At 41.4% G+C, this 12,936-nt stretch overlaps 1 protein-coding gene across 1 annotated transcript in view; it reads right to left on the minus strand.

Annotated features, from left to right (window-relative positions):
• Nucleotides 1–12,936, minus strand: part of LOC147320542 (ryanodine receptor 1-like) — a 56,058-nt gene that overhangs the window by 37,143 nt on the left and 5,979 nt on the right. The window contains exons 9-46 of the mRNA XM_086308626.1: nt 11,870–11,944; nt 11,611–11,767; nt 11,342–11,506; nt 11,137–11,258; nt 10,832–11,018; nt 10,576–10,711; nt 10,355–10,450; nt 10,020–10,138; nt 9,757–9,890; nt 9,419–9,660; nt 8,549–8,741; nt 8,215–8,431; nt 8,038–8,142; nt 7,836–7,939; nt 7,669–7,752; nt 7,405–7,564; nt 6,822–6,969; nt 6,490–6,695; nt 6,236–6,410; nt 5,944–6,152; nt 5,495–5,853; nt 5,264–5,393; nt 4,909–5,069; nt 4,636–4,798; nt 4,353–4,439; nt 4,013–4,239; nt 3,490–3,928; nt 2,794–3,363; nt 2,501–2,701; nt 2,149–2,260; nt 1,922–2,065; nt 1,379–1,652; nt 1,158–1,272; nt 904–1,036; nt 711–805; nt 502–637; nt 201–387; nt 5–116 (exon numbers count right to left, since the gene is read on the minus strand). Of these exons, the coding sequence (XP_086164752.1) occupies nt 5–116; nt 201–387; nt 502–637; nt 711–805; nt 904–1,036; nt 1,158–1,272; nt 1,379–1,652; nt 1,922–2,065; nt 2,149–2,260; nt 2,501–2,701; nt 2,794–3,363; nt 3,490–3,928; nt 4,013–4,239; nt 4,353–4,439; nt 4,636–4,798; nt 4,909–5,069; nt 5,264–5,393; nt 5,495–5,853; nt 5,944–6,152; nt 6,236–6,410; nt 6,490–6,695; nt 6,822–6,969; nt 7,405–7,564; nt 7,669–7,752; nt 7,836–7,939; nt 8,038–8,142; nt 8,215–8,431; nt 8,549–8,741; nt 9,419–9,660; nt 9,757–9,890; nt 10,020–10,138; nt 10,355–10,450; nt 10,576–10,711; nt 10,832–11,018; nt 11,137–11,258; nt 11,342–11,506; nt 11,611–11,767; nt 11,870–11,944 (6,679 nt within the window). The remainder of the gene's footprint in view (nt 1–4; nt 117–200; nt 388–501; nt 638–710; nt 806–903; nt 1,037–1,157; nt 1,273–1,378; nt 1,653–1,921; nt 2,066–2,148; nt 2,261–2,500; nt 2,702–2,793; nt 3,364–3,489; nt 3,929–4,012; nt 4,240–4,352; nt 4,440–4,635; nt 4,799–4,908; nt 5,070–5,263; nt 5,394–5,494; nt 5,854–5,943; nt 6,153–6,235; nt 6,411–6,489; nt 6,696–6,821; nt 6,970–7,404; nt 7,565–7,668; nt 7,753–7,835; nt 7,940–8,037; nt 8,143–8,214; nt 8,432–8,548; nt 8,742–9,418; nt 9,661–9,756; nt 9,891–10,019; nt 10,139–10,354; nt 10,451–10,575; nt 10,712–10,831; nt 11,019–11,136; nt 11,259–11,341; nt 11,507–11,610; nt 11,768–11,869; nt 11,945–12,936) is intronic.

Consider the following 12,936-nt stretch of genomic DNA (forward strand, 5'->3'; position numbering starts at 1 on the left):
TTACATGCATCTCTGGAGCACATCTTCCCAGCAGGTCAATAAGAGCAGAGTAAAAAGACATAATGGCATTTCCCAGGTGAACCCTGTTCTCCTCGTGCTGTTCCTCTCCTCCAAACCTGTCGGTAAAAAACATGTCTCTATCTTTCTGCAACACTAGAGCAGATAATAAAGTCCTTCCAATGAAGCCAAAAAGCTCTTACATGGGAAAGCGTCTATCTTTCTTAACACTAGGGCCATCCCTTGCAGGGTCCTCTGATATTTTGATTGCCTCCTCAATTGCAGCCAGGAGTCCATTACCACCCTCTCCTCTCAAGGCTGGACCAAAGCACTCAGGCCTACGGATGAGGAGGCGCACCACCACATTTGCATTCTCCTCTACACTTTCTCCTACAAGAAATAGAGACCATAGTTCTTATAGGTTATTGATAAGATCGAGAATTAGAAATAATGAGGAAATTAAAATGAAATGTTACAATGAAATGTTGAAAAAAAAAATCTGACCATTGACAAAAACAGCAAAACGAAGAAAGTCAAGATATTTCTCTCCACCACAAGGATTCCAGCCGATGTCAGGATATCCTTTAGCCAGTAGCATTGGACAGCTCTGAAGTCCACATCCGGCTAAATACTTCACTACCTGGAAAGATTATGAGTGTATTCAAGTCAGGTTAAAAAGCTATAGAATTTTGAACAGATAAACTTTGTTTTACCATTTCAAGATCCTGCTCTTGAAGAGCCAATGCCAGCTCGTTATTGTCAATACAAGACGCTGCAGCCACATCCAAGGGGGTGGAGCCACGCATTCCTAAAGTATACAACAAACGCAGTGGCCAGGTTTATCACAGTCCATGTATGAGAAAGAAATCATCGAGACTAACACTGGATTTCAACAAAGACAATCACCAAGGCCAATGCCACTGTTCTGGAGAAGGTAGCTGAGATGGTCAAACATGGAACGCTGATTTTGACGACTGATGCGACAGAAGTAGCAGAGGAAACGGCAGCAGTTTGTCACCACCCGAGGAAATCTGATCTCCTGTAGGAATAAAGCAACAGAAGAAGTAACTTAAATAAAGCAGTAGATTTTATTTATTTTATACATTTGTCTTTCCACAAGAAGATGTTTACAATGATGATGAATGAATTAAAAAACATACTTTTGAATCCCCACCGCCGAGTACATTGACCATGACCTCCATGACAGTTTCATGCATGCCCAGAGCTCGCATCAAGTTGGGGTGCTGATAGAAAACTTTGTTACTCATGATGTTCCTAAGAAAGACCAATTAAATTTAGCTTGTATCACACGAACTTATCAATCATTTATTTTAATGCAAGATACTGAGAAATGAGAATGAAAATTTAAATGTCATCAAACCCAATGCTTTGAATTATAAGTCTCTCCTCTTCTGGACCCATCTGGACAATAAGCAGTGAGCGGATCTGGCCCAAGCACTCCAAGAGGTCCATGGTGTCCTGAATGGAAACTGCATTGATGGTGTAGGCCTTAGGAAGGGCACGCATGAGCTCACCGAGTCCATCATACTGCCTGTGAAGGAGGCTGAACATCATACGCACGAGCTCAGGGTTCTGGATAAAAGACTCCTGCGCCCAGTGGATCATAGTATGTGAAATCAACTCCTGCAATGTGCCTGGTGCAAAAAGACAGAAGGTTAAGTAAGAATAAGAATGGTCTTGTATTAAAGTGGCCCTAGTTAGATTTAATTTTGGAAGACAATACTATATATACAATAAAACTCCTGGGAAAAACTGCTTTAATAAAATACATTACTGACAAATGACAGACCACAAATCCACAAATTGGTTATCCTTATGTGCAATAATCATCGTTTTTGCATTTAAACATGTTGAACTTGGTAATAAATACTAAATTGCTTGTTAAAAGCAAAAAAAGGCTTACTTGGTTTTTTGTCTTCTTGTGGCTCAGACTCCACCTCCTCCTTCTTCTCACGAAACTTTTTCACCCTTTCCAGCAATCGAAGGAGCCGTCCACGGACAGAATTATCCACTTCTTCCTCTTGTTCCTCCTCTTCAATGTGAACACCTGAGATCAATGTTTTAAGTAAGTCAATGTAACGGTAGGGACAATTTTTCAATGCACACTTGATGCAGGAAGTGAAAACTGACCACAGTGTGTCAGCAAAGCATTGTGAAAGGCGACCAGAGATTCGCGGACTTCATCAGGAATTGGGGACTCTTCATCCTCAACAGAGTTCTTGAAGTTCATGAGCATGTTGACCTACAGTGAGGTTAGAAACAGGCAAGTATGATAATTTTTTTTACTTTAAGGGATGTTTCATGGTAGTACATGAGTAGCTAAGTCCATTTTATATCAGGCAAAATTATTTTTCCACTTTTCTGTTGAAATAAAACACAGACAAAGAAAAATGTGTAGAAATGTAGCCAGTTTTTAAAAAATATTTTTAGAATTTATTTATACAGTTTAACAGTTAACAAATGTACTCTGTTTTCTTCGTACTTGCTCCTGTGGTGGGGAACGAAATTCACGGGTCTTGCGAGCAGTCTCGGCAGCACTCATGGTGAAGGCCTGCATGAGTTCATTATAGCGCTGCCTCTGGTTGGACTGTATCTGGTTGACAAACTGGTCGGAAAATGCAATGATGGCCTCCACTCTATGACGTAGCTCACAGTCACAGAAATACTGCAGCAGAGTGCACATCTAAAGGACAAAAGCAAAGTGAATCAGCATTAATAAAGTTAGATATCAAGCATTCGGAAAGAGAGTTCCTCTGAATACACAAACTGTCATACCTGTAGTTTCACAGACTCTGGTAGCTTCATCTGGAAAAGTCCTTGCTCTAGATGTTCTTCTTTTCCCTCCCCGCCCGTCTCTAAAGCTTTCACTTCTTTCTCTGTTTCCTCAGCTCCTTTCTCACCATTTACCGGGTCTGTCTCAACCACTGTTTCCTCATGTTGCACAATAGATTCACCCTCCTCTATTGCTTCTTCTTCCTCCAGTTCTTCCTCCTCTTCTTCATAACCCAACCCATCATCCTCAAATTCCTCTTCTTCTTCCCCCAGGGCTTCCTGCTCCCCTTCTTTAATCGCTGCTACTTTGGGAAGGTCCTTCTCTTCTTGCACCTTGGCATCCCCCTCACCAGGCTCCTCCGCTTGCTTGCCTCTAAAGACTGTGGGCTCAATCATCTTTAGGATGTGTGTGACATCTTCATCATCAAACACACCCATTATGAGAAGGGTACTGATGAGCTTTAGGATTGGAACGAAATGAAACTCAACACTGCCTCCCACAGGATCTCTCATGGCTTGACCCCCATCCTGCACTGCCTCAGTCAGCATGTTCAGAGCTTTGGTCTTTAGCACCTAAAAATACAATATGTTGATTAAATGTAAGGTATAATGTATATAATATACAGTACAAAGCATGTAAAAATGTGATTATTAGTAAATTCAGAGTTGCCATTAAGTGCAAAGACACCTCAGTCTTACCAGTAAGGGAATGACTGGACTAAGTGTGTAAATATCTTGATCTGTTCCCACAAACCCAACAGAAGAGAAATGAAGTTTTGGACGCAGACATGTAGTTAGGCCGACGCCAGGTAAAGCATGAGACTTGTCGGAGTACAGAGTGATACTACGTGTTTCTTCTGTCATTGGAACTATGAATTCCTTGTTGGTCCCCAGACGATTCCTTTTAGCTGACTCCAGGTGCATGCTGATGAGCAGGTCATAAAAGCCACTCCTCATTGGTCCAGGTAGGTAGGTGTTCTCTATGGCGTAAAAGAGCTGCGATTCATCCACGTGGCTGCACAAAGCATGTGCCACACGGTTGTTTCCCAGTGCACAAACTGAGCTGTATAGCTTCAGAGTATGGTAGTGGAACTTCAGCAAATCCATCCGTTCAGACAGCTCCAAGATGTCAATACACCTATTTAAAGTAAAGAGATTTGCTGAAAAAAACACATCTTAGCATCTTCTAAGAATAAGAGATGAATACAGCAGAGATGCTGACCTGTTTTCCTCGGGGATGTGAAGGGCCATCATAGTGAGTGGCTCCGTACACTCCACCATCCAGCCTAGTCTCTCACTAACACGTCCCATCTCTGGAGCTAGGAAGTTGTTGGGCATTCGGCTCCAGATAACTGGAGTTAACATCTGGACATCCAGTCTAGGAGGACACTGCGGGACTGGATTTTTGCGTTCACTCCGAAACATCGCGGCTGAGATCGGCATGATGTTCTAGCAAGACAAATGAGGCATTAAGAAAGGCTGTTACACAACACAGCCAATAACTGGAAACTGTATTTCCTATTTTGAAGGTTGATTAAATGCAGCAGTTCTTTGCGACTGACCTTGAGCTTGCCTAAATCAAACTGAACCATATTCTGACTGGAAGGCAGAACAAAGACAGCCGGAAACAATTTTGTGGTTGGCTCCACCTGAAGGAAGATAATTTAACACGAATACAGAATTTAACCAGGAATAGAATAGAATAGCTCATTACTGTCATTGCCCATGTACAATGAAATTGTGGGTGCTCCATGCCAATATGAATAGTAAGACAGCAGGAATAAACAACAATATACAGTATACAAGCAAGAGGAAGGCACAATATCAGACTGAAAATGATCTAACCTGATAAAATGTGTTGATCTCTTTTCCATTTCCAGTGAAAGTCATTAGTCCAGTGTCCAAATCAATGAGACAGCCAATCACAAAATCCTCCTGACTGACTCGGGTCTGCTGGGAGCTACTGAACTCCCCTCCCCATACAATATAGCAATTGCTGCGTTTGATACTGTAAAAACAAAGAAGAACCAAGAAACCAGTTGTGTATGTTTATCATATTCAATTGGAAACACAGGCTTTTTTGGGGGGGTGGGGGGGGTCTTTCCATAAGTAACATACCTGTCATGAATGTTGCCTTTGTCATCACCTACAGTGACAGTTACATTTCTGACTTTGCTGATATCGAAATGAGGGTCGTACTGGTGATAGTCAGGTGTTATCCAGCCAACCCACACGCCACTTAGCTCCTGTCCAGCAAACACTCGTACTGAGTAATAGTACTGTTGAGCGAAGGAGAAAAAGAAGCACACAAAAATTATTTAATGTGAAAATCACTGATCATCACTGTTAAAAAAGGCAGTTTTCTTATATAGTTTGTTAATGATTACAAACTGGCAGTAGCACCATAAATGGCAAGTTTAGGCATGAACTTTATATGTTTATGAATATAATAACTACATAAGTTCAGACATACTGTAGTGGTATTGAGGATGATGTCCATGTCATCCCTGTCATCTGGTACTACATCTTCCACTAAGCGGGGCATGGTGGGTACAACAGGGGTTGGAGTTATTAACGCTGCCTTTTTAGCCTTGAAAAGGAAACTGCAAAGAACAACAGTAATTACGCTACCGCTCACAAACACCGTATCCCATCGATAGATTTGACACATCCACTTCTAAAGTGGTGCTATGTGATTCCATACCCTTTCTTTTTGCTTTTCTCAGTGGAGGCATCTTTCTCGTTTTCTCCATTTTTGATAGCAGGCGTCTCTTTAGGAACTGAGGTTTCCTTCTTCTCTTCCTCCTGCTCCTCGCGAGTAGCAGACTTTTTGAGTATTTCAAAATCAGAGCCTGGGTCCACCTCCAACACTTCATCCTCAGGGATGGTCAAAGTGCGAGTAAGAAGAGTGGTCCCTGCTGGGATTTTAAAAGTCTCATGAAACTCAACTGGCATGCTGAGTCTGAAGAAGAGCAGATCTGTGTTGGCATTCTGAGATCCAAATGTTTTGTGGGTCGCTTTAATACAAGGGGGGGTATCAACTGTCCCGTCAACACGTGACACCTAGTGCACAGACAAACAGGTCTTGATCGTGATCTTGAATTTACGTATTCAGCGTGGAAATAAACCATTGTAACAGGTGATGTACAGTACCTCAATGTGAGGATGATCAGCTGGGACAGGAATAAACTGGGGAAGGCTCTTGCTGAACCACATGGTAATGTCTCTTTTCATGTTGATAGCAAATGGTTCAAACCCTTCCTGTAGGCCACAGATGGTAAAGTATCGAAGACTGCTGACATTCTGACCCAGGTTGATCCTGCCAACCTGAGACAGGCCCAGACTGCACACAGGTATGAAGCCTGGAGGTGTTGGAAACATGCATGAACACACACATGAAACATGGAATACACGTGCAAAGGTACTCACTTTTTATTGTACCTACCTTCTCCTATCTCGATATCCTTAAAAGCCATCTCTGAGCCCGAATCACTGATCAGCATTTCTCCATTGAGTGTGAACATGATGTTCATCTCAGTGAGGTCAATCATACAACCCACCACATCACCAGATTGCCACTGACGGCCAAATGGCTCATTTCCTATGTGCCAGCGTTGGGCCTAAAAACATTATAACTTTGTAGTTTAATACCAGACAGATGTAGGCACCCATCATAGTGTAGAAACTATGGTCTCCCACCTTAAAGCCATTGAAGACATACGCCAACTCATCTGCACCAAGTTCAGTGTCTGCACGAACATTGGGCCTGGACCAGCCCACTCTCATCTCTCCAACTGTCACAGCTTCAAACTCAAAGTACCACTTCCCCTGTGTAACAGCGTAAGATTTCTCTGCTCTGAACACTCTGATTTTATCTCCACGGGAGCTGCCTGGTCCATGTCCACCTATAAAAGCACAAACCCACTAATGAACACTTCAACAATTAAAAACCTTGTACATTTCTTTAATAAAGGATCTTCCAAGATGACGTTAAAAACATGATTTACTGCTTTTAAATGGTGGAAACTTACTGCTCTCCTGATCAGGTGGTTCTATGTTGTAACCGTAACCAATCAGAGTGCGAACAGCAGCACAAACCGTGTCTCTGTTGGTCTTTTTTGTCTTTTCATCCAGGAGGTTATAAGGAACCAGACGAGGATTGCGCTTGTTCATAATGTCCTTTACAAAAAAATAATACCAAACATTAAAATATAATTACACACATTTCAATTATTTTTATTATTATTACTAGTAAATCCCTGTGTTACACGTGGGAGAAGGGGGGCATTCTAGCATGCATATGCTATGACTATTATAGTACGATGATATGGAACATTATATTGTGACACATCTGGCATTTTATTTGGAGTCAGTTAGGAGAATTGTTGCTTACTTACTTAACTTATCTCTCAAGTGCACAAATCTAAATGATTTTGGAATTTCTATAAAATATTTGAAAATAGATGCCACAGACATGTTGGCATCAGGATTGATTTATTCGTCTGGGAGGAGATTGCGAACACACACACATCAGGAGACATATGCTACAACCATACTAGTATGATGATAATGATGATTATCATTTTTGTGACTCCATAGAAAGAATGGTGGTACCTGGACAATACTGTATGTCCATCCCTGGCGGACTCGGTCTCTTGCCCAAACATTGTGTCCATTTTCTGCCAGTCTCTCCACTAGAGTGTTTTGATTTGGAGTCAGCTTGACATGGTTAAGGTCCAAAGGGGCCGGCTTGTATCCGTTACTCTGCATGTACCTAATTAACAATGCTATGTGATCAAAATGGGTCCTGGAGAGCCTTTACAGATTGTTATAAAAATAACTTCACAAGTTAAGGTTATTAATGTTTTTGTAGCTCACGTTTTAGGGAGTTTGGTCCTTTTGAGATTCTCTTCTGCTTTCTCATCTCCCATTCCTACATGACAGCCTAGTGCCAACAGAGTCCTGTGAAATGAATCACACAAAATATTAGAAACACAAACAGATGAAAGCCCAGTGCTGTTAATTAAGTGAAGAATTCACCGTACTTCAGTGTCTCTCCAGACATTGCTAAATTATAGTTCTTCTCGGGTTCAGGCAGACTCTGGAAATCTACCAGGCAGGGGTGCAGCTTCTTGTTATCGTCACGAAACTTTTAACAACAAAAAGTGCAAAGATTTTTAAAACAAAACAGCTGATGTATACAACAATATGTTCTTTGGGAACCATAACCAGGACCGAATCACTCACTGGTCCATACGTCCACCCTTGTTCAATGCGGGTAACAGCCCATAACTCGTGGCTATTTTCTGCGAGCTTCTCACGAATGCGCTCCAAATGAGGTGGAAGCACAATCTGAAATGATACTCAAATAAATCAGCACAGCATGAAGAAAAGAAAATGAAAGCAGTAAAAACTGGATTTTACCTGTATAGTGTCTACTGGGCAAGGTGTGAAGGCTGTATGTGAAAGGGACTGAGTTGGACCCAGCAGATTCCGGACGCCATCAAAATCCTGCTTATACTCTTTGATGGGCTCGATCCGCAAACGGTCCCTGGGTAGCACTGCTTCATAGCACGGAGCGTAGCCTGGAGGTGGGAGAAACTTGAAATGCCCATGACGACCTCCAAGAAGAAATCGCAGTCTTTTGGGGAAAAAAAATGACATTAGTTGGTTTACAAAACAATTATTTAAATACCTATAATGCAATTATTAATAAATAAAATCACAATATCTACTCGATAAATGCACAATATCCTACCTTATGCCTGCAGAGAAGCTCACAACTGGAAAGAACAGTCCATCTAGGTTGAAGTTCTCAAACATTCCCTGAACAGGATGGCCATTTATACGAAAGGAAATGCTGGGCACGCTCAGATCCAAGCAGCAGCTGACCACATCCTCTGCTGCCAGGAGGTGCTGATTTGTTGTGGCGACATGACGTGGAACACGTCCTGCAGACACATAAAGTGAGTAAAATTATATTTTACAGTTTACTATTTCCGAAATTCATACAGAAGACGAATAAGCAAAAGTCTGCACTAGAGTTGGTGCTGAAGATGCAAAAAACTTCTGAAAGTGTGTGTATGGGGATGTTTTTCACATAAGGGATTAAGCTGCTTCCCTTCATTAGACTCTTGATAGGAGTGCCACCAGAGAGACAACTGAATGGTGTTCTTCCACTCCTATAAGGAGCTGCACATGACTGCACAAATGAAAGCCTTGTGGAGACTCCTCTTGGATTTTAAGAGAAAACCAAAATGGAAGATTATTTGGAAACTTTCTGTTAATATCCAAGAACAATCTACCAAAACGTTTATGAAAAAGATTAGAAATAAGGCAAGGTTTTTGAAACATCAATTTTAACCCTCTCAGGCTCAAATTAAACTTTTTGTTGCTAATGCACAACCAAGTCCTGCAGCGGTACTTCTGAGTAAAACAAACTCATAAAATATGTATGTGGGGTAATCAGGTTGTTAGTTTTTATCTGTTGCAAATCGGCAACGCCTGCCTCGAGAGGGTTAAGTAAACAAGGATCGGGCAACTGGAAGTCAAAATACAACATGAACAAAGGCTGGAAGGGAAATGAACAATCCTGTGTACATTTACCATAAACCATAGTAGATTTTACCTGACCAGAGGTGAAGCCCGTCAAAACCATAAGAGTAGAGATCATCTCCAACCCCGTTACCCCCCCAGCCTTCTCCTCCGCCAGGATAAGGACTGTAACCCTCTGTCAGAGCCCAACCTACACGGAGATGATATGGCTGAGCTGTAAGAAACGGCTCTACGTGGTCCACCATCACCTCAAAATACCACTTCTTATACTGAGTGGATCCTTCGCAAGTTCCAAGGAAAACATTGGGTCTCATGCTGAGGTAAGATTACAATAAAGGAGGAGTCAGAGGAGTTGTTTAGATACTTTGGTGAAATCAACAAAGATGAAACATTCACTATAATCTGACCCACCTGGTTACATAGTTGATGATGTTAGTTTGAAGTAGAAGGTCACGTCCTGGTAACAGATTCTCTGTGATGAGATTCTGATTTGACCTTACAGCGACCCCATTACACACACAGAGGGAACAAAGCACATCCAAGACCTGTCAGGAAAAGGTTTATAGAATCTAAGACTCACTGCATTTTATACAGTAAGTATGTCGAGAGCAATAAGTTCACATGCTCCAGGTTTTTGCAGTATGCTCAGAAAACATCGTTGCAGCGTTTCTGACCTTGTGATTGCGTCCATGCTTATCCAGCAGAGAGATGATTGATTTGATGTGATTCTCTTGAATAATATTCAAAACCTCTGGACTCTCAATCAGGACGCAATATAAAACCTCCAGGATTCCTATTCTCGTAAAAAAATATGACAATATATGAATACACTGTAAAGTTTTGGGCTTTATATTAAATTGCAGAAGACCAACATAGTAAATGCATATGTTCTCAGAAAAAAAAAAATGCAAATGAATACAGCACAATAAGTTCAGTTTTATCAACCCTCTGTCGTTATAAAACAAAACCAGTTTCCATCAGCTAATAAACAGATTCATGTCCTAGATACCTGAAGATGCTTCCAAACGATCCAGTTTACTGACCAGCCAGTCAAGGTTGTCGCAGAAGAGGGCGCAGTTGGCACGGTTACCTCTGATCAAAGAAGCTGATCAAAGAAAAGATTAGAAATGCAACAGACTCACAAACAAGAAAAGTGTCCAAATGTGGTAACACTAATGATTATTAGTCTAAAACAGTGAACGAGTGAAATAAACCATCATCTGCACATACCTAGCAATTCATACAGTAAGTTCACAATCTCTTTCCATGACTCAGCAGCTTCTTCCCCAGCATACTCTGAGAAATGGGCTGCTGTGTTGTACACATTGAGGCGATCAACGCAGTCCAGAACAAGCGTAATCATTCCCTGTTACAGCAATAAAAACTGAAATAAAAGCACTGACCAAAAATTAAATCTATCAAATAAAATGTTAATCCAGAATTCAGCTGTTCTCATGAAAAGTGAGTTCTCATTATCCAAACTAACCTCTTCCTGAAAAAGGTTCTGTCTGTTTTTTAAGGAGCGGAGCTTGAACTGCTTGTCCTCGTGCTCCAGTTCCTCTTCAGGGGGTCGGAAGTAGAAAATGAGATCCTGCAACGAGAGCACCACTGTGTCCATAGGCAGAGACGGGGCATTGGCAGATTTATTTTTTCCACTTAGAGCATCAAGTCCTCTGGGAACATAAAGAGAATACAGAAGACATGAGAATACCACAACAAATATGACATATATTTTTAAAAAAACAAGAAAATGACTAATATAAAAGATTGAAATAACATGTAAAATGCTACTTGATGAACTGGTTGAAGAGGCCTGTTGTGCTGTAAATCATCCTGGCAGCTTGAGACTCTTCAGTCTGAGATCGAGCAACCGTGAGGGCATCATCCATGTGACCTTCTTTGTGGAGTATGGCCTACGAATCAAACATGGGTGTTCTTCAAACATAAGTATATACTCAACACTCATAAATAGAAGAGTAAATGCTTTCTGCTTTACCTTTCTCTTCAGAGGACCTAGACGTGCAGATTTGGCATCAACAGCAGCATATGTAAGCCACAGGCCAGATGAAACATGCTGTACAAAGCACATGGACTCTCCATACTTGATCTCAGGTATGCCCATGCCCTCCACATCTCGTTTCTGGGTCACTTCAATTTTTTCCTGTAATTTAAATAAAAAGTGTTCCCTTCAAAACTGTTATGAATATCTACACTTGTGCTAAGAGACAGACACTGCCTTTTATAGATTTCACTTTGTACAATAACCTTTGAAATCCTGAAGCAGAAGGCTGACATCTTGGAATTTGCTTTCTCTGGGTCCACCAAGAGAAGTCCTTTCTCCTCATCCAGACAAAGGTATCGGCCTGTTGTTATGTGACGTATCCGGAAAGACTGGCCCCACTTAATGTGGCCTCCACTCCAACTACCAACGGGCACACACAAATGAGCCTCAGCCACAACATGAAGTCGCTCTAGTCATTCCATCAACATGAAGTAATTCCTGCGAGGGAATCATCATACGTACGCAATACGTAGTGGCTCAAGTCTCCATAAGGATCGAGCATGACTGCATACTGGCCCTCCTTCATAGTGAGCAACTCTGGAAACATGGCAGTCAATGATGTGCAATGTGCATCAGGAAATTTCAAGCTTGAAAATTCCAAAATATTAGGATTTTTCTTATATGCAGCAATCATTTTAGTTCATGTGCACAGTATGACAGTTTAAGAGCTTCCAATGCGGTCTTGACTTCATAGTGCAATTTTAAAGTGTAATATTTTTCATGTAAATGCTTTACTATTGCCAACACGTAAAAACTACACTTAAAGGGAAATGTTAAAACTGACTGAAGTTCCCACAATCCAAGTTTCCTCTGACTGACTGTGGACTGATTTATATTAAAGGTGCTCAAATTTGCCTATACAATGGATGCCACATTTATTCCTACTCATCAATACCTTGCCCCAGTACCCTAAAAGCAGCTCCCTAACAACAAAAGCTTTTTCCAGCACACGATAGACTGTAAAGGGGCATCCACGCAGGAAGCAACTAGCAGTGACAGTGCAACCAAAGACCACTGAAAGTCAGCGACGGGAGATAGGCAGTCTGTATTTACATTTTTGGTCAACTTTGAGACCAGGAATTTAAGAGGCTACCAATAAGAACACATGATACCATTGATTGGCATTTGGCTGGGTAGTAAATAGTTTAGAGGATTACCTAGGCAACCAGAACCTGGATTGACCATCTGTCAAAGACGAAGCAATGGATGACAAGCAAAACTTCACATATGTACGGAGCCCCGCAGGGGGCGAAACTTTTGCGAGATTTCGTAAAACAAACTCGGGATCTCGCAAAAACTAACTCAGGATCTCGCAAAAGTTGAATTCCAACAATGGCGGCAGCTACTTAGTTGTAATATTACTCTTTTTGGGTCACAAAATACACTTTTAAGATATTTTGAGGCGTGAATGTAGTTGTGTAAACGTCAGATATCTGCTCGGTTTACAAGACATCACATATTTGCAAAAGTGCTCCGATGTTTTCGGAGATGTATGAAACTTTTGCGAGATCTCGCAAAAGTTTTGAGAC

This window comes from Aulonocara sp. 'chitande type north' Nkhata Bay, linkage group LG10, assembly GCF_057382095.1.
Source record: "Aulonocara sp. 'chitande type north' Nkhata Bay isolate Kocher_YH1m ecotype deep benthic linkage group LG10, A_spYH_male_GT1.1, whole genome shotgun sequence".
NCBI lineage: Eukaryota > Metazoa > Chordata > Actinopteri > Cichliformes > Cichlidae > Aulonocara > Aulonocara sp. 'chitande type north' Nkhata Bay.